This window comes from Xiphophorus hellerii, chromosome 5 (assembly GCF_003331165.1).
Source record: "Xiphophorus hellerii strain 12219 chromosome 5, Xiphophorus_hellerii-4.1, whole genome shotgun sequence".
In the NCBI taxonomy this organism is placed as follows: Eukaryota; Metazoa; Chordata; class Actinopteri; order Cyprinodontiformes; family Poeciliidae; genus Xiphophorus; species Xiphophorus hellerii.
The window spans coordinates 600,351-620,931 of record NC_045676.1 but is presented as its reverse complement, the minus strand read 5'-3'; the positions used below and the strand labels follow the sequence as shown (position 1 = coordinate 620,931).

At 47.6% G+C, this 20,581-nt stretch overlaps 2 protein-coding genes across 2 annotated transcripts; one reads left to right on the top strand and one right to left on the bottom strand.

The window, feature by feature from the left end:
- Positions 1-619: 619 nt before the first annotated feature.
- On the bottom strand, positions 620-1,845 carry map1lc3c (microtubule-associated protein 1 light chain 3 gamma). The gene is made up of 4 exons (XM_032563236.1): positions 1,655-1,845; positions 1,523-1,578; positions 1,345-1,451; positions 620-892 (listed from the first exon to the last, which is right to left on the bottom strand). Exons 1-4 carry the CDS (start codon positions 1,713-1,715, stop codon positions 730-732), a joined length of 387 nt encoding a protein of 128 aa, XP_032419127.1. The 5' UTR covers positions 1,716-1,845; the 3' UTR covers positions 620-729.
- A 4,774-nt stretch (positions 1,846-6,619) lies between these two features.
- On the top strand, positions 6,620-20,576 carry LOC116720097 (striatin-like). The gene is made up of 18 exons (XM_032563162.1): positions 6,620-7,015; positions 9,022-9,125; positions 9,665-9,738; positions 9,836-9,920; positions 11,243-11,413; positions 11,505-11,640; positions 11,720-11,861; positions 12,534-12,647; positions 13,930-14,073; positions 14,144-14,298; positions 14,403-14,578; positions 14,770-14,817; positions 15,158-15,279; positions 15,358-15,525; positions 15,680-15,820; positions 16,589-16,690; positions 16,767-16,853; positions 17,819-20,576. The coding sequence occupies exons 1-18, from the start codon at positions 6,803-6,805 to the stop codon at positions 17,986-17,988; spliced, it is 2,352 nt and encodes a 783-aa protein (XP_032419053.1). The 5' UTR covers positions 6,620-6,802; the 3' UTR covers positions 17,989-20,576.
- The last annotated feature ends 5 nt before the right edge of the window (positions 20,577-20,581 follow it).

Sequence of the window (20,581 nt, the reverse complement as noted above, 5' to 3'; positions counted from 1 at the left end):
TAACTGCAGCCAAGAAGTTTGTTTGTGCAGGATAAGACAGGAATCTCCCAAAAGATTCAAATATGTAAAAGTTTCAATGTGAAACTTGAAATTTAGCCATTTTTGGAAAAAAATAAAAATCTTTATCGCCACAAGAATCAAATCCATCAACCAGGGGTATGAATAATTCTGACCCGAACTTTTTCCTCAATCTGCAGTTCCCAGGTTCTGCCAGCAGGGGGCAGAACTGTCACTTTAATCCGTTCCTGGCCACTTTATTAGGTACAGGTGTTCTAGTGCCGAACCTGAATCAGCCAATCAGAGCGCAGCAGCTGAAGTCATTTTTATTTTTAACATTTCGGCCAAATCATGGCTGTTTAAGTTCTAAGCTGCTCAGTGGACCTCCTGGTACCAAAACCCGCTCAGCAGCTCTGGATGGAGAAACTGCAGCTTAAACATTTTAATAATTCATAACGGATCTCTGCTCAACTCTGATTTTACATCTTTGCAGGTTAAATATCAAAGTTCTGTTTGAAATCCACAGACTTTCAGGCCGTTAACCTGCAGACACTCTTTCTCCCCGAAGACCCTGAACGCCTCGCGGCCTGCAGCAGAACCAAGTCAGAACCAGCAGACTGGACCTTTTCACAGTCAACATTTATTGGATCATTAAAACACCATCTTACAGTCAACATCTATAAAAATATTTTCTATTTACAGCAGGCTCAGCCCGGCAGAGCTGCGGTCCAGTCAAAGTCCGAACATCTCCTGGGAGGCGTAGGTCATGTAGAGGAAGCCGTCGTCGTCCTGGTGGTCCTGGTACAGCTGGGCCATGGTGAGCGACATGCTGGCCAGGCTGCTGCTGCTGACCAGCAGGTAGAAGGCCTGGCTGGGCAGCAGCGCCATCCGGTTCCTGGACGGGAAACATTCAGAACCGAGTTTCATCACTACAGAACCGGGCCTGACCCAGACCGGTTCTGCAGTAAACAGAACTCTGGAAGGAAACAAGTCGACCCGACGGCAGCAGAACTGGACCCAGAACCAGAGCGGTCCGACCCGGTCAGAGGATCGATTTATTGACGGCAGACAGCTGAGACCGAGCAGGTTAAAGGTCATCCAGAGGTCAGAACATGACCGGTGTGAGCTGGCAGGACCGGACCAGAACCGGGACCAGAACCGGCCGGGGACCGGGACCAGAACCAGAACCGGCCAGGGACCAGAACCATGTGGACATGGAGTCAGACTAATGAGTGATTTTCAGGAATTAGACGGATCCCTTCAGCTCTGAACCCCCACATTATCAGAACCAGGCTTCATCAGAACCGGCTGAGTTTCTGAACCAGTTCCAGAACCGGTTCCGCCTACCTGATGATGGTGATGAACTGGGTCATGGTGAGTTCGTGCGGAACCAGGAACTTGGTTTTGTCCAGAGGCGGAAGGTTTTTCTCCTTCTCGTATCGCTCGATGATCACCTGAAGTTCAGGGAAACCAGGTGAGTCCAAACAGAACCAGCTCCAGAACCACGGCCGAACCGGACACTCACCGGGATCTTGTTGGGGAATTTGGACCGGATCCCCGCCACCTCCATCTTCCTGGTAGCTGCGGAGAGAAAACGGAACCTGAGTGAGTTTTTCCTTCAGAGTCCTGGATCCCCGGTTCCGGTTCTGAGACTCACCGAAGCTCTTGCGCTGTTTGAAGGTTTTGTTCTGCTGCGCGGTTCGATCGAGCGGAGGCATGCTGGGTCTGGACCGAACCGCCGCGCAGCCGCGTTTAAATACTGGCGGCTGCGGCGCATCAGCTGATCAGCGCAGACTGAGAACCGCAGGGCCGGTCAGCGGCCAGCGGGGCCCCGGGCCGGGTGGGGCCCCGGGGGGCCGCTGGGCAAGGTTTAAAGGCGATAATTACTGTGAAGTTTTTCTTTATTAAATCGCAAACTATAATTGAACTTTTTCATCATTTCCTGTTTGCTTTTATTCACTGACTAAAATATTTCACAACAGTTGGAATATCTGGAACCTCCGGCAGCTTAGCCTTTTGGTAAACCTGTGACTTAAATTTGTGATTTTTATTTTATTTACTTGTAATTTAATTGATTTGTTTTACATGTGGACCAATTTGTGTCTTTAACAAATGATGGAACTGAACAGAACAAGACGAGAGTGAAGAAGAGGAACGATATTCAGTCCAAAGAGCCGGAAACTCGGTTCTGGTTCTGATGACGAGGAGGAAATACATAAAATAATCAGAAGCTTTTTGGTAAAAACGTTCAAACTAAAATCAGAAAAGAATAAAAAATAAGTGGAATAAGATAAGCAGAGATTTATATTCAATACAAACAGCAGACGGTTTTTAATAAAAGAAAAATAAAATTAAATAATAATTAATAGAACCAAATAATTGCATATTTTAAAAAGTATTTCAGCCAGGGTTTTAAAAAAGTATTTAAAATCAACTGCAGACGCAATAAAACTAAGTAAGATTTAAAAAAATAAGTAAAAGGCATCTTAATTTATTATTATTATTATTATTATTATTATTATTATTATTATTATTATTATTTAAAACTCCATTCAGATCCAGATTTTATTTCCCAAAAGGGAAACAAAACAAAACAAATGAGAAAATAATTCCAGATCAATGATTAATAGAATCCAGTTTCCTTGTTTTCGCTCTGAATTATAATTTCTGAGTTTTTATTAACAGAACCATCAAATCCCAACAGAACCAACTGGACCCGCCTTCAGTTTGCTTCCAGAACCAGAGCGAGTTCTGGTTCTGAAGGTTCTAACAGAACATCTGAGGATCAAAGTTCAACAGTAGAACCACTCGGTTGGTTCTGATCCTGAACTGTTGGACTTTTCTGACCCAGGTTCTGCTAGAACCCTGAACATGACGAAGGAGCTTCATCTTCATCACTAAGTCCAGAACCGGATCCGACAGAAACGTCTGAAGCTCTGGAAAACTTTTCCAGAACACCAGGCTGAAACTGGATCAGAACCGGCCCGAACACATTCATCAGGTTCCAGAACCGGTTCAGTTTTATTATCCATCACAGTTCACTCATTCAGTTCACTGAACTGATCTGTTCATGTTCACAGTTCACTGCTGAACTGATCTCAGCTGAAACTGATGATGTCACCTCCGGGTTCTGGTTTCTGATTGGCTGAGCTGGTGAGCCTGATTGGACTAAAATCAGTCCAGAACCAGAACCATTAGATTCTGCTGTTCAGAACCAGAACCGGTCTCAGGCCCGGTCCAGGTGCTCAGTGCGCCCTGCGGCCCTGTGAAGACTGGACTCAGTCAAAGTCACATCAAGGGTCAGGGGTCAGAGGTCAGGGGTCAGAGTTGGGACAGAACGGTCCTGGGTCGTAACGTCACATCCAAAATGGCCGACTGGTCCCTGTTTAGCGTCCTGCTGCTAAAAACTACAACAAAACAGATTCTTTTAAATGTACAGTAAAGGTATTTCTGCTTCCTGAGTCATTGATGGAGAAATATGTTCTGTTATGATGATGTTGAATACAGAAAATTCAATATAATCCCTCATGTTCAGCGAAACAAAAATCATTTCAATACTTTTGAAAACTGATTATATTCTTTATTTTTTGCGACAGACAGTTCACTCTGTGAACTTTACCATATTTCCAAGATGGCAAAAATACACATTAAAACGTTCTAATAATCAATTTATCAGTTTATTTGACTAATAGAGACGTGATTTTTACCCATAAAACCATCTGTTTTATGCAGCTGGCAGTTAGTTTGGTATAAAGTGGAGCTAATAACAAAGATCAAGTGAAGGACAAACATACAGCATTTATAGAAAATAAAAAATGCCTGATGCTACATGTGAAAAATAAAAATGGAACTAAAATGAACTTTTTAAAATGAACTATGAATGTTGTGACTTTATGAACCAAAAATGTAACAATAAATTCATCAGTTTTCTGCTCCTCTAGTCTGAGAAGAAAATATTTGTTTAAAAATCATAAAAAATTAAATATAGAATCTATTCTATATTTAAGTTTTAATATAATCAAATTTGATTTTCTAACAGGAGATGAAGAGTTAAATTATGATACATTTAATCCTAAGTTTTATTCACAAGTACTGCTTTCTAAAAATCCCCTCCACTGTTAAAGTGAAATCATTTTATTTTAGAGAGTTTAAACATTATAGCATCATAAAAGGCCATAAAGACGGAAAAACAACAAAACATTTCCATAAATCCTCCTTTTAACTCAAAACGTTAAAAATGCGAACTTCCTGTAAAGGCGGAAATCAGGAACATTAAAGTTCCTCCTCCTCTTCTTCATCATCATCATTATCATCATCGTCAGTTTGACCGCCGTTATGCAGGACCGGATGTTCGGATCGGTTCTGGTCTGTGGGTCGCAGATAAACCAGAACCTCTGGTAAAGTCCAAACCAGAGTCCAGATGAAGCCGATAACAGAACCGTTGAGTTTTCTGCTGATTATCGATCAGAAGTGGTTTTGATCGGAGATGCATTCCCAGCAGCTGCAGATCAATAATCATCATCGATTTTGAGGGACAGCAGCGCCACCATCAGGTCACACATAGAACTTCCGCCATCAGTTTGTTTCATAAAAACATTTTTATATAAATGTGTGATTCCTGATTCATCTTTTATTTTCCTCATATTTATTTATACTTTATTTATTTATTCTCAGCCTTCTAACCACTGACTTCCGGTGTTTTACTATTTTTATTTTATTATTTCAGATTATTAAGTAATATTTTCCTGAAAGAGGAGAAACTACGCCGATCACCTACAGCAGCCAATCACCTGAAGGGAATGAGGAGCTTGACGTCATCACACAGGTGAGTCAAGTCGCTACAGACGGAAAATAAGTGAATATACCTTCAAAATAAAAGCCTGAGAGAGGACCGGTCCGATCCGAGGACTCTGATTGGCTCTTAGCTGGCAGGTGTTTGTGGACCATCAGGATCCCGACAGGAAGGAGTTCTGGGATCTGGGATCTGGGATCGATTCGTGTTCCTGGTTCTCCTTTCATTTCATCAGAGATAAATCATGTGCAGAGCGTCAGTGTCAGGTTTGACACTTATTAAAGACAAACTGAACAAACACAGAAAAGACAAGAGAGTTAGATTCTTTTGATCTCGCGAGGAGAACGGACAGAGACGCGTTTCCAGTCACAAATCTCCAACCGCTCTGGAACACATCTGTCCGCTCCTCTCGTTTTATTACGTTCAGAGTCCCTGTCACAGAGAGCACTGCAGCTCTAAGCGCTGGGGGCAAAACACTTCATCACTGAGTTGCAGTGCTAATGACAATCACTAACTAAACACATGTTATCTTGCATTAAGACACAGAGTAAAACAGAGCAAGTCGAACATCTTCAAGGCGACGGTTCTACTGCTATCTAGCAGCTCAAAGGAAGAAGAAGTTCCTGCTGAGCAATAAACCTGTGAGAACGGTTCTCACTGGTTCTCACTGGTTCTCACTGGTCCTCACTGGTTCTCACTGGTCCTCACTGGTTCTCACTGGTTCTCAGGGAGGCCCTCTTGTAACAAGGAGACAAAGTAAATCAACAACACAGAAACTTTCTTTATGCTGAAAGGAAAGAAAACAATAAAGGCATATAAGACAGAACATCACATAAGCAACACTATTAGGATAAATGAAACAACAAATATTTGATCATATATATACATTTCACCTAACAGTCAGCGAGGAAACGTTCGTGTTCATCTGGTTTATGATTTTACATCTGGAGGCGATTCTGCGCTGGTTTTTCTGACATGTTCTGGTGTTTTATTTTTTCTCCTTTGAAAAGGAGGTTTTAAATCTAAACGGGATAAATGAAAAGTTAAATAAAACTAAAATATCTGGTCTAACTCTTCATCCAGTTGGATCGTCTTCAGGTCTCCATCTTCCTCAAGTTTATTATTTTCATCCTTCAAAGATTATTTTATATTTCCAGTCAGTATTTGTGGCGCTGTCAGTTTTCATGTGTTGATAATTTTCCTCATGTTACTTAAAGATCGACTGACTTCCTGATTTTGATTGAAACAAGCATAAGAATGACCTCTGACCCTTTAGGGCCTGCAGTTTCAGAGAAAATGTTAAAGCAGCGACACGTTTCCACCATGAAGCTTCTGCTTTCAGAAACTCTGCTGGGATCTTTTGATGCAACATTTCTCTAAAAACTGAACAAATATGAACCAAAAACAGGACCTCTCACTCTGAGGAGTTTTAGACCAAACCAGTGGAGCCCACAGTCGGTTCTGGAGGCCCGGCTGTGGTTTCACAGACCCGGATCCAGAGATGGATCAATAGAGGCCTGAGAAGAACATCGACCTGCTGAGGAGGAGGTTTCCTCCACCAGGGAGGAACTGAAGCATGCAGGACGCCGGGCCACCAGAACCCGCTGTGGTACCGCTGGACTGACGGAGGACAGATCCACCTTAAAACTCTGAGGGTCATCTGATCAATAATCTGATCAATAATCTGATCAATAATCTGATCAGTTGCATTGGGATGAGCGGCTGGAAGCAGCAGAGATAAAAAAAAATGTTATCGATTGCTAAAAAAAAAAAACACATCCCGCGTGCATCTTCTGCTGTTTAGGTTGCGCTCTTATTGTGAAGGTCCAGCCCGGAAATGCGGTTGCGGTGTGAACGCGGGAAGCTTTGCGGTCCGTCCATCTGACAGCTGGGTCAGGCTGTTCGGTTCTCCTCGCAGCTCCTTCATGGACTGAGGAGTCCCAGCAGCAGCGGGTGTCAGAGCCGAACCGAACCGGACCGGACCGAACCAGCCTCCTCCTCCTCGGTCCGGCCATGGATGAGCAGGCCGGCCCCGGAGTGTTCCTCAGCGGCGGCGGCGGTTCGGGTCCCGGCGGCACCGGGAGCGCCAGAGCCCCGCCGCCCGCGGACGGAGCCGCGGCCCGGGCTCACTACAGCATCCCGGGGATCCTCCACTTCCTGCAGCACGAGTGGGCCCGGTTCGAGGTGGAGCGGGCCCAGTGGGAGGTGGAGCGGGCCGAGCTCCAGGTGAGACCCGGTTCCGCTCGGCTCGGTTCGGATGCTAAATGACCTAGAGACGCTTGTTGTTGGTGGTGGTTCCGCGTGTGTGTGTCGGGAACTGGTGGACCTGCGTGGTTACGTCACATTTTTTACCTGCGGGACAAAACGCGTTAAAAACAACAGGAACAAGGGGCTTCCATTATCGGACAGAAGCTGCTCCCAAACATCGGACTCGGAGAACTCCCGTCGGTGTCCGATAAAGGGCGCACGGTGGTTGTTTGCGGGAATTCCCCGCACAGGGTGCGTTGACCGGTTCGGGTCGGTAACGCAGCTTTTACTGACATTATGGACCTAAAAATTAATCATTTATTAATAAAACAGCAGGAATATTAGAGACATGAAGGTGGACAGGATAGCCTGAGATGATGATGGTGATGATGAAGGTCCAGTCAGGCTCCGGTTCTGCTGGTTCAGCATCTGGTGTTGGACCAGTGGAAGAAAAATGTTTCTGGTTTTCATTTCAATTGACTGAACTCTGAAAAGTGTGGAGTGTTCCTGTGTTTAACCCTGAACAGAGTCCAGATGTTCTGGTTCTGTCCTCGCAGAACATCCAGCATTCTGGAGACACAGGAGCCCAAAGAGAACCATCAGAACCGGTCAGAACTACAGATTTTATTTGTAAAAAACTATTTTAAACCAGAGGTGTCCAAAGTGCGGCGCGTGGGCCATTTGTGGTCTTGGACGGTCTTAGACACCGACCCGTTTGACCCGTCCAGTTCAGCTGGTTGAGAATTTTAATTTCAGTCAGAATATTTCTGATACGATTTTCTTACAAGAGAAAATCTTTGTGTTTTTATAACCAGAAGAACTTTGTTTATCCTTTCACTGAAAAATCGACTTAATTGAGATGAAGTTTGGAATCCCTGAACGAGTCGGAGGCTGAAAGTGGGTCAGAACCAGAGAAGAACCGGGTAAAGTTCTGATTGGGACTTCCTCCTCCTCTCCTGCATTCGTCCTCTTGTTCTCCCTGGGAGTCCTCCCCTCATCTTCATCTAGCCCCCGCTGCCTCGTCTTCATCAGGAACCATAATCCCCTCACTGCTCCAGATTCAGGCTGCAGGAAATTCCCAGTCGTCCCAGAATGAAGTGGATGATCTCTGCAGTGGGAGATTAAATAGGCAGCAGAGTGAGACCTCTTGTCAATGCGTAATCAAACTCTGATGCTAACCAAAAAAAACTCTGGTCCTCCAAACCTCGGTCTGGGTTCGGTTTGAATGCATATGTGACCAGAGACCGCTTTAAAAGCAGGAAGTGGACTACAGCGCAGGGCATTCTGGGTAAATACAACCAAAGCTAACATGTTAGCCTAGCGTTGCAGCAGAAATGGTTTGTGATTTTTAGCCAAAGACTAAAGAGAAATCCTCCAACACTAAAATCTGACGCCTCCATCTTGTTTCCATCTGGTGAAGAAGGAAGTTGCTCTCAGTGTCTTCAGAGGTTTTTGTGTCGTTTCCTTCAGTGGTTCTTGGTGCAGCGCCCCCACAGGCCAGGAGGGGAACAGGTTGGTTTGACTCAGAACCACAGCAGCTGGAGGTGGAGCAGATGTTTAGGTTCCAATAGAACTGGGTCGACTGGACTGTTAGCAGACAGGTTCTGAGTCGGGTCCGAATCAGGTCCAAGTGCTGCTGCAGTTCCTGCATCAAACATCACAAACGGAGAAATTTTCTCTGAACATTTAACATGGCAGCTTTTAACACCTCATCAGATCGGGTCAGTCCTGTAGAAAGAGACCCAAAGGGTCAAAGGTGGGTCAGCTGGTCTGGTTTCCCAGGAGGCTTTAAGGTCGCGACTCCCACAGGAATGAGGCTTATCCAGTGGAGACAGACTCACATTTAGACTTTACTGGTTTCAGCTCATTTCATCTGGTTTTAGTCTTCAAACTTTCCCAGATTGTGTTTAGAGGAATTCTTCTTGTTTAGAGGAAGTTCTGTCTTGTGAAGCCGGAACGTGTTTGTGTCTCCATGCTTTCTGCAGGCGCAGATCGCCTTCCTACAGGGGGAGCGGCGAGGGCAGGAGAACCTGAAGAAGGACCTGGTGAGGCGCATCAAGATGCTGGAGTACGCCTTGAAGCAGGAGAGGTGAGGCTGCTCTCTGACTGGTGGAAAAACTGGTCCTCTGATTGGTGGAGAGCTGGTCCTAAAGCCAACTACAGATTTAAGATCAATTTTAAGTTGAATGTATCTCCATCACTAACGGTCAGCTCAGAGCCGAGTCAGTTTCTTGAAGACGTTGTTGGGATCAGAGGAAAAGAACCAGACTGGTTCAGCTCTGATTGGTCCCAAACATCCCAGTTTGTTTATAAATGAATGGTTACTGGTGGAGTATCACAGCGCTGTGTGATTGGTCTGATTCTCTTTACTACAGTATTTTAATTCTTCCAATCAGACAATATTCACTGTTATGCTGATGATAATCAGCTCTATGTATCCATAATTCCTGATGAACCAATCCGTTAAAACCTGGATTAGTCTAAACTTCCTTCTTTTAAATTCTGACTTGACAGAAGTTGTTGTTTTTGAACCAGAACTTCTGAAAAAGAACCTGCTCAGTCAGTTACCTGATCTGGAATTAAATTGCTTTTATATGATATTTTTATGACCTGTTTACTGTTCCTCAGAGCCAAATACCATAAACTGAAATATGGAACGGAACTGAACCAGGGAGAGATCAGAGCTCCGAGTTACGACTCGGGTAAGGAGGGATGAAGGAGGGATACATGGATGATGGATGATTGGATGGATGGATGATGGATGGATGATGGATGTTGGTCTGGCTGTTTCTTTCTCAGATGAAGGCAACGAAAGCGAAGCTACCAGTCCTCCCAACAGCAGCCATCAGCTGAGCTGGAAACAGGGACGGCAGCTGCTCCGACAGTGAGTACACATACAAACACAAACACATATACATGTACTTCCATACAAACTGACGACTTTAAGTCTTCCATTCATTTCAGTGGCTGCACTCGTGCCAAAGCCAGACATTTTCCCAGACCAGTACTAGTTACACCAAACCTGAACCAGAACTTAATAATTCACATCTCACCTCTAATCCAACCAGTATAACTGAACAAAAACTGAGAACCAGGAAAATGTCCTCACTTCCAGAGATGACCTCAAACCGTGGGCTGAAGTGGTGAAAGTGGTCCTCAATATGTACTTATACAAGTACACACACACACACACACACACACGGTGTGATGTGTGTGAACCCATCAGGTCTTCTTACTACAGACCAACTCTCTTAATGGAAACCAGCAGCACCGGTCCACTGGCACCAGTTTGAGTTCCTGACTGCTGATGGTTCTGGAAGATCGGACCACAGATCCAGTTCTGACCTGAAGGTGGGAAATCTAGAGCATAGATCTGTGTGTGTGCTCAGTTCACTGTGCTTAAAAAGGCTGGGATATCTCAGCGTCGTCTCCCTGGTGGTGATGACGAGCGTTCCCATCTGAACTACCTCTGAACAGCCGCCGCGCTCTGGGAACGCCGCCCAGCTCTGGGAACGCCGCCCCGCTCTGGGAACGCCGCCCCGCTCTGGGAACGCCGCCCCGCTCTGGGAACGCCGCCCAGCTCTGGGAACGCCGCCCCGCTCTGGGAACGCCGCCCCGCTCTGCTGTTTTGTCCCGGCAGCGTCTGGGAACGCTGAATGGAGGATTGTGTGTCGGTGCGACGGGAGCGGCTGGTACGGGGGGAGGGCTGCAGGCTGTTCAGGAACGTCGCTTCACATCGGACCGGGCCGCTCCGCTGGCTGACAGAGCCGACCCGGACCGATCCGATCTGGCTGAGCAGGAATTCTGGGACTCTAGGTAAACTACCTGCTGGTTCTGATTGGGTTCTGAATGTTGGGAATATTTGACACTGATTTCCTCATGAGAGAGTGCTGCTGCGGGTTCATCATTCCCTCCGGATCAGAACATCTGGGTCCAGATGGTTCTGATGTTCTGATGCCTTCACTGTCCGATCTGAGACAGAAAACGGATCGACTTCAGGATCGGATTGTTCGACTCGCTGCCAGGGAATTTCTGGAGGACGGGTCGGAGTTCTGAATAGAACCTTAGTTCGGGTTTGGACTGATCAGGCAGAACATTATGACCAGCGAGAGGCCGCAGACCAGTCAGGGAGCTTACACTGGTCATACTGGGAAGTTCTGCAGAACTTTTTCCTGGTCCGCTTTAACTCCCAGCCCGTTTCCCCAGGTACCTCCAGGAGGTCGGATACACCGACACCATCCTGGACGTGAAGTCCCAGAGGGTTCGGGTTCTGCTGGGCCTGTCCGGAGAACCTGGAGACGGCCCGCCAGACCGGAGAACCGGGCCCATGGTGAACGGAACCGAGCCATCCTCGTTGAAGGACAGCGGCATGATCAGGTAAGAACCGAGCCAGAACCCGAAATACCCAGAACCTTCAGAGCCCTGATAAACCGGGTCTCTGTGCTAACCGGGTCGCCTGTCCCTCCAGTAAACCGGACCTGTCGGACCCGGCTACCGTCCTGGAGGCGTTCAGGTTCATTGAGAGCGCCGCGGCCGAGTTCAGCGACGAAGACGAGGAAGAGGACAGCGAGTCCAAAGACAGAACCGTTCTGGACCTGGCTGCCGTAAGTCCAGTCTGTCCTTGTTGGGTCTGTGAGCAGAGCCGGGTTCCTGTGACCCAGACCCGGGTTCTGATGGTTCCAGATGGTGAGGAAGAAGCTGCCGTCGTCCAGCGCCTCTGACCTCAGCGACGACCCCGACACCGAGGAGGCGCTGAAGGGCTTTGACTTCCTGGCCAGTCCGGACGAGCTGGACGGGTCGGATCCGAGGAGAGGGGAGGACTGGGGTGAGCCAGCTGGGTCGGGTCCAGCAGAACCTTATCAGAGTCTGGTCTGACATACAGCAGTAAACCGGGTCGGTTCTTTATTTAAAGCAGTTTGTTTTCCAGAAGCTGCAGCTCAGCCGGTTTCCTCCAGAACCTCCTGATCCGACTCTGACCCGTGTTCTGGTACTTTAGCAGAACATCTCTCCTTCTCTCTGGTTGCTTAGCAACCCATGATGGAGGGCTCTCCCACGCAGCCAATGATTCAACACCTCAGTGTGACTCAGAGCTGCTTTCACACGCAGCCAGAACCGCTCAGAACCGGGCCCAAACGGACCAGACCGGAACCAGGTGCTGGTCTGGTTCCGGTCTCAGCTCACTGTTGAACTTCAGCTGTTGATCAGAACCGGCCCGGTTTACTCCCAGATCAGCTGGAAGGAGAATCAGTAGAAATGCTGCTCAGCGGCTCCCCCTGCAGCTCAGATGAAGGAACTGCAGCACTTTACACTTTATTCATGCTTTTATTTTCTTAAACATTTTGATTTCACTTCCTTTTCTTCTGATTCTTCTTCTCTGTCTGAACTATTATTATAATTACAGAAATATGATCAGCTCCAGACTGTAAGCATCTTGTTCCCGTTCTGTTGAACCTGCTGCTGTTCTGATGGTTCTGGTTCTGATGGTTCTGACCCACAGAGAAGGAGGAGCCGGCGGCTCTGGGAGAACTGGGCTGGGACGTGGACCAGAGCCTGATTGCCCAGCTGAAGGAGCAGTACAGGAAGGAGAGGAAGGGGAAGAAAGGAGTGAAGAGTGAGTCCTGATCCGGCTGCTTCCCTTCAGGCTCTGTTCCAGGTTTTCCAACCTGCTGGGTTGATTTTCTGGAGGAGGATTTTCTATGTTGATTTTTCTTCTTCTTTTCAACTTTTTCCTCTTTTACTCTGTCAGACAGCGCCTCCTGCCACATGTGAAGATAAATACATTTTATTTCACAGTTAAATCTCAGATTAAAACTGAAAATTCAACGTGGTTGTTATAGAATAGAATCAATAGAATAGAATAGAATTCAACTTTATTGTCATTGCACTGTCACAAGTACAAGCAACGAGATGTAGTTTGCATCTATCCAGAAGTGCTCTACGAGATATAAATATTTATTTACAGATGTACAAGACTATGTATGTATGGACTATAAGGGGTTATAGCAAGAGATATAGATATTGTGTATAAACATAAATATGGGAGCTATATGCACAGATTATACAGAATATACAAGAATGTTAGGGAATGGATTATAGATAAATAATGGCAGATAAAATTTACAGGTTGTATGTGTGTGTGAAGAAAACAGTCCGTGATGTGTGTGTGTGTGAGGATAGTCCATGTGTTATTGTTGTATGAGAGGATAGGGGAGTACAGTCCTTATAGTTTATGTTTTATTTGATCAATTTATATCAAAAACAATTGGTAAATAAGAGTAAAAGAAAAAATATTATTTTAGGAGAATAGAATTCTTGGGAAATTATTATTATTGTCCAGAATTATTACCCAACCAAGTTTTAAAAAAAAAACACAACGCTGTTCCATAACACATTTAGATGTGGTGTTTATGTTCTCTACTATGATTATGATCCTGTATGTTTCTTTGTTTTAAATAAAGTTATTGAGGGAAAAAAGAAAACATGCTGTCTAAACGGACTTCAAAATAAGAGCAGTCGTTAGCTCAAACTTAAAACGTGTCAAACTTTATTCAACTGATCATTAACAAACCAGCCGAGTAAATTAGCATTCAGAATTTATCTGGAAAACGTAGTAGAAGCTAAATGCGCTATACGTCTTTAGAGTTAGCAAATGTGCTAAAGCACTATGCTAAGTGCTAGCTCTGCTGTTTGCAGCATTTTCTGGAGCATCTCTGACAAACTGTTGGTCATTTTTCACCTCAGAACTGCTAAATCTGTTTTGTACCTTCACAAAAGCTGCTGCCTCATAATTTTTCACACCTTGGAGGTGTTGATCTCTTTAGGCCACGCCCCCTGGAGACACAACATGCCTGATGATGTCTGGTTCTGTTACTTCCTCCTCTCCTCTTCCTCAGGGCCGAACCGCTCCAAGCTGCAGGACATGCTGGCTAACCTGCGGGACACCGAGGAGCCTCCACCCCTGCCGCCGGCCGTGTCGCCTCCGTCCCGACCCAGCGTTCCCAGACTGAGCGAACAGGAAGTGGGCCGGCCGGATGACGGTAAGCTCCGCCCCCTCCGCCGCGCCGGTGCGCCGCAGCACGGCTACATTCCTGCTGTTGGTCCCTGCAGAGCCGATGGCGTTCCTGCCGTCCGGAGGGAAGTCCTTCATCCTGGGCAGAGTGGACGAGGCCGTCTCCAACGAGCTGGAGCTGGGAGAACTGGGAGAACTGGGAGAACTGGCCCAGCTGACGGTCGCCAACGAGACGGAGAGTCTGGGATACGATGTGAGTCCAGAAACATGTTCCTGTTGGATAGTTGGATGATCGGTTGGATGAGCAGACTGGTTGGATGAACAGACCGGTTGGATGACCATCTCGTGTCTCCCCAGATGGCCTCGAACTCTGAGGCTCTGCGTAAAACGTGGAACCCGAAGTTCGCCCTGCGGAGCCACTTCGACTCGGTGCGCGGCCTGGCCTTCCACCCGGTGGAGCCGGTTCTGGTCACGGCGTCCGACGACCAAACCCTGAAGCTCTGGAACCTGCAGAAGACGGCGCCGGCCAAGAAGTGAGGCGCCACGCCCTGAATTTGTAACTGATGTAATTCTCAGTCTGGCCTGAGGAGGGCAGTGTTCCTGATGGAGCTGCTTTAACGTGATGAAGATGATGAGAGGCGGAGAAGGTTTAGACCCAGTTTGAGACGCTGGGAGCTATGGGTTGGACTGGGTTTCATCTGAACTTCCTGTTCTGTTCCTCCAGGTGTGCAGCGTTAGACGTGGAGCCCATCTACACCTTCAGAGCTCACAGGTGAGCCGCCCCGACCCATGACCCCTGACCCCATAGACACGTTTCCCAGTTCAGCATGTTTGGTTCCAGTTGATCCAGTCCTGGCTTTCCTGTCTGCTTCCTAAAGACGACTGAATTACACCCTGCAGACTGAAATCCGCTCCACGTTTTCCTACAAACGTTCCTGTTTTTATTACCATAAAATATATCAGATTTCCACACCTGATTGGTTCAAATCAGACTCTATTGGAATATTTGGATTGGATCAGAACCCATTAGAACATGGACCGGGTCAGAACCTGCCAGGACTTGGTTTTGGCCGGGTCAGAACCGGTTCTAACGGTACCGTCTCTGTGTGCAGCGGCGCCGTCCTCAGCGTCACCCTGAGCTCCAGCGGCGCCCAGTGCTTCAGCGGCGGGTCGGACGGAACCATCCAGAGCTGGAACACGCCCAGCCCCAATATCGACCCGTACGACTCCTACGGTACGGCGCCGCCGGCCCGGCCCGGCCCGGCCCGGTACAGCCCTCCTCTAACGATGGCTTGTCTGTGTCTGGCTACAGAGGCCTCCGTCCTGCGGGGGGCGCTGCGCGGCCACTCGGACGCCGTGTGGCGCCTGGTCTACAGCTCGCCTCACCACCGCCTGCTGTCCGCCTCGGCCGACGGGACGGTCCGGCTCTGGAACGCCGCCGACGTCTCTCCGGCGCTGGCCGTGTTCAACGGAGACGGAGGTGAGGACCCACATCCACACATGTGGCGGGCCGCTTCTGGCCCGCGAGCCTTGGGTTCGACAGCAGCGGCAGACGGTGTGGTTCTGTTAGAGAAGTTCTGCTGATGACCCAGTCGGGTCCAGGCTGCAGACCCTGTGTTGTGGTTCTGTTGCAGACCTGGGGGTCACAACCTCTGTGGACCTGGTGAGCAGCGACCCGGCCTACATGGTGACGTCATTCGACTCGGGTCACATCGGACTCTTCAACATGGAGACGCAGCAGCTGGTTCTGAAGTTCGACTCCGCCGGGCCTGCAGGTAGGACGGGCTGGAGAGAAAACGCGGCTCGGATCGGGAGCGGCTGAGCTCCACATTATTGTTCCAAATAGAACGAACAGCGCCACCCTGCTGTGCTGCTCTGCATTACATTATTCTGCATGAAGCTTCCAACTATTAACTGTAAAGTTCTTGATTTTATTCAGAATAAAACTTCAAATCCCAGCAGGAGCAGCTTCCCGAGCCCGCTGCTAGGGGGCGCCGCTTCCACAGTTACACCGGGTTATTAATCCTGTCATAAAAGAAGGAAATGGGTCGTATTCTCAGCATGTCATTCGTTCATTCATTCATTCATAAATGTCACAGTTTCAAACTAAATACTTAATTAGCAAACAAAATGTTTAGCTTCCAGCTAAACATTTAACCTGTGTTGAAACCGTTTTTGGCTAAATATGATGTAAACATTTAGCATGAAGCTAAATAATTAGCTGATCTGGTTCCATTAATGAATGAGTGAAATGAAATGGTGAAAATGTTTCTGTCAGGCTAAATAATCCAAACATGGCTGTTGGTTTCCTGTGAGTTTTCCCAAACGGCTCACTGTACTCTGGTACCGGTAGGATCTGGATCCGATCCGGATCCGACCACCAGGGGTTAGCGGACCTATGATAGTTCTGTCTGGGCCGGATTGGTTCTGAATGGGTCCGTGTTCTTCATTGGGTCCATTTCCAGCCCATACGGTTCTGTTTCTGGGTCAGCCGGGTTCTGGTGAGGTTCTGGTTCTGACCCGCTGGGTTTCTGTCTCCCCAGAGTGTCCCTGTAAGATCAACCGGGTCCTGAGCCACCCCACGCTGCCCATCACCGTCACCGCCCAGGAGGACCGCCACATCCAGTTCTTCGACAACAATACAGGTGGGAGCGCCGCCCTGCTGGTTCTGGCCGGATCGCCTGCGGTTCCGTCTCCTAACCGGGTTCTGTGTTCCTGAAGGTAAACCGATCCACTCCATGGTGGCGCACCTGGACGCGGTCACCTGCCTGTCTGTGGACCCGAACGGGCTCTACCTGATGTCAGGAAGTGAGTCTCCTGCAGCGACTCGGCCCGGAATCACACCGGAACATTTTCCCGACCCGCTCAAAGCGATCCCGGCTCCGATTTCAGCGCTCCGCTTCGTGTTCCTCCGCCACGTAAAATCCCAGGAAACCAGGAAGTTCCTGGAACGCATGAAACGTGGAAAACTATAGGAACCTGAGCTGCAACTGATTATCTCAATAATCAATTATTCTGGCGATCAATCAGAAAAATTGGCTCTTTCTGCAGGTTGTTCAGTTAAAGCTGCACAAACTTTCAGGAGTTTTTTTATATACATTTGTTGAAACTGTCAAAAGTTTGACACAAATATTGTGTGAAAAAGTCGATCTCTTTCTGCGAGCGCAAACAGGAAACAACCAATCAGAGCCTGGAGGCGGGTCTTAGCGCTGTCAATCAGGATCTTGTGACGTTGCCTATGTCCTTCCGCCTCTCATTAGCAGCGAGTACATGAGGTTGATTGACAGCGCTAAGCCCCTCCCCCTGGCTCTGATTGGTTGGTTTTGGTGCGTTTCTTCAGACAGCAGCTCAGGGAAAAGATGAGACAGTTTGAACAAATATGTTAAAAAACATTCTTTATAAAAGTTCAATATTGCAGCTTTAACAATTTAAGCTTCTTAATAGAATAAATGCATTAAAATAAACAAACAATTCCTTTTAAAATAAGAAAATAAACATTTTATTGCAGTAACAGCATTCCTTTAGTTAATCTTAACCAAACTGCAGAATTTTACATATAAAGATGTTTTCATCTTAAATGTAAAATATTTATATTTATTCTTCAGGTTTGGCTTCATTTCTGCTCTGAATTCTCCAGTTATTGACTAAATGAATCAGGATTGATGCTCTGGGCGGTAGTGGGATCGTTTTCCCAGGACGGCAGCTCCTGCTTCCGGAGGAACTAAAATATTCCCAGGAATGTTCTGCTTGCTGATTGGCTGTCTCCCTGCCAGGTCACGACTGCTCCATCCGCCTGTGGAACATGGAGAGTAAGACCTGCATCCAGGAGTTCACCGCCCACCGGAAGAAGTTCGACGAGTCCATCCACGACGTGGCGTTCCACCCCACCAAGTGCTACATCGGCACCGCAGGCGCCGACGCGCTCGCCAAGGTCTTCGTATGACCCGGATCCGCGGGGGCCGCCGCCGTGCTGACCCGGGCGGACTTGGTTGGACCCGGCTGGACCGGGCCGGGCCGGCCGTGTCCCGCCCCGACGCTCCGAGGGAACCAGGAGGAACCGGAAGCAGCTTTTGCTCCGATCCCGGTGCGGCATTCCGCTGCCGGGATTTCTCTGTGTTTATGACGTGCCTTTTTCCTCAGAGCAGACGTTCCTTTAGCCGTTCACCGGCAGAACCCGGCCAGAACCATGAGCAGAACCCAACGGGTCCAGACTCGGCCCGCCGGTCCGGTTCTGTCCCCGGCAGGCCGACCGCAGCATCGACGCTGCAGAGTTTTCCTTTAAAGGTTCATTCCAGTTTGTTTCAGGACTTTTCTCTCCGTGAGTCGTTTCAGTTCTCCTGGAGTTCTGGACCCGGTTCTGGCCCGGTTCCAGGCGGTCTATCGGACTTGTTGCACTGCAGAGAAATCCTGCGGCAACGCTCAGATTCTTATTGTTTCTGTGGATCTCCGGCTGAGCGGCCGGTTCGGGCCGGTTCGGTGTCGGATGTTCTGGTTCTGGTTGGTTCAGTTTGTTTTCTCCATTTGTTCCTGCTGGGATGTTTCCGGAGTCGTTCGGCGAGGAACGCCGCTGCAGACATGGGAACAGGAAGTGTACAGTTTGTCCAGGGAATCTGGAGGAAACGGGACCTGAAGGGAATCTTTCCCGATGTTTTCTTCTTCCTGATTCTGAACGAGCTGAAGGAAAAGTTCAGCTCTCCGGGTTCCTGAGGAAACGTTCCTCAGTTTTATCTGTTTAACTTTAAGCTTCCAGAACATTTTTCCAAGCTGGATCAGCTGATTGTTCCAGAGGCGACAGGAGAGAAAGATCTGCAGCCGATTATCGGATCACATTCCCACCAGAATCCGATGTCGGGGGAATTTCTGGAAATCCGGTCCGGTTCTTCTCTGAGCCGATCGGTCCAGTTAGGAGATAAAAACCAGGAATCCTGCAGACAAGTCTGGAAAAAACAGAAACATAACAAAGGGAACGTTTTATTTTTTATTACTGTGGAAACAGGAGCTAGAGGTGTAAAAAGTGTGGCCCGGGGGCCATTTGTGACCTGCTGGACTGTGATTTGCGGCCGTCCTGACCAGCTGGGAAATGTTTAATTAGGATGAAATTATTTCTAAAGTTATTAAAATCATCTTCCAGTAATCAAATTGACCTGCTAACCTCCACTCTGAACCCAGATCTGATTTAATCTCATAGATTAAACTTTGCTAAACATGTGAGAACAACACTTTCATTCTATTGGCTCAGAGGTTGCCAGGCGACTGTGGCAAGTGTCATTTTCGTAAGCGAACAGAGACTAAGTGTGAGTGCAAGGAGAAGTTTAGAGTACAAGCGTTACAAGTTTTGAGAAGAAAGACATGAAGTCCTGCTTTCAAAATGAAAATGTGTGCTCTTGAATTATGGCAGGAAAATGTCCCCATATGTAATCATTTTCACACATTTTTAGACGTTTGCCACGTCTGGCTCCTTCTGCTGCAGGATTATGACGCACGTCTCACGTCGATGACGTAGAAGTCGGATAAAATGCGACGTGATGGTTCAGGCTGCAGACGCTCTGAAAACCATCGGATACGATTCAGTTCCACATCTGGAAATGGGACAAATCAGAACCTGTTGAGACTGATGTGGGTCGCATCTAAAGGTCAAAGGTCCTCCTCACTAGTCCTAGCATTCTGTCACTGGAGCTCCCTTAAGGCCAAACATGCTTCATAAATAACTTTTATCTTTTCCACATAAAATTCTGAGAAAATTCTTCCAATTTTAGAATTTGGAAGAATTTTCCAAAAATGGCGTCAGTAAGGGGCTCAGGATTCCTGGGGAAACCGGGCCTGATCCCTGCTGATCCCTGCTGATCTTTATCCATCTGTAGCCATAAAGCCAGCAGCTGATGGAGGTTTTAGGCTCCTGATCCGTCAGATGGTTCTGGACAGGCTGCTGCTCCACAGGAAGTGATGTCTGAACCAAGATATTCACAGAACTGAGATATTCTGAAAGGTCCAAATCAAGACGTGACGTCCCAGGACACAGAACTGTTTTTAGATCAACCTTCTTTGACACATTTTGTGGCAGAAGGAGGAAGAATCTCCAGATTCCAGGCCGGAGTGGGAATCCTGCAGGAACCCTAAACTCTGGTTTGGATCAGTTTGGTTCTGGATGGTGAGCGGGACGAGGATGTGACGGAATATTTTCAGGAAAAACGGATTTCTTCCCGTTTCCCAGCTGTGATCTGTTCCTCCTCCAGGCGGGTCGCTCTGGAACACGATTCCTGGTCCGGTCCGGTCCATTACGGGTTTAAAAGTCAGGAGATCAGTCGGACCTTCAGGAACCAAATAAAACCTCAGGAACATTCAGCTGACCCAGATTCTCAGGCCAAGAACCAAACTTCAGACCCGGTTCTGGTTCTGGTTCTGGCTGTAAATCCTCCTCCTTCTTCTTCTTTGGTTTGTACAGGTGACCCGCTGTGGCCGTGCTGCTGCTCATGTGTTGCTTTCTTTTTCTCATGTATCACTAACAATAAAGGAGATGTTGAATGTCACAAATTCTG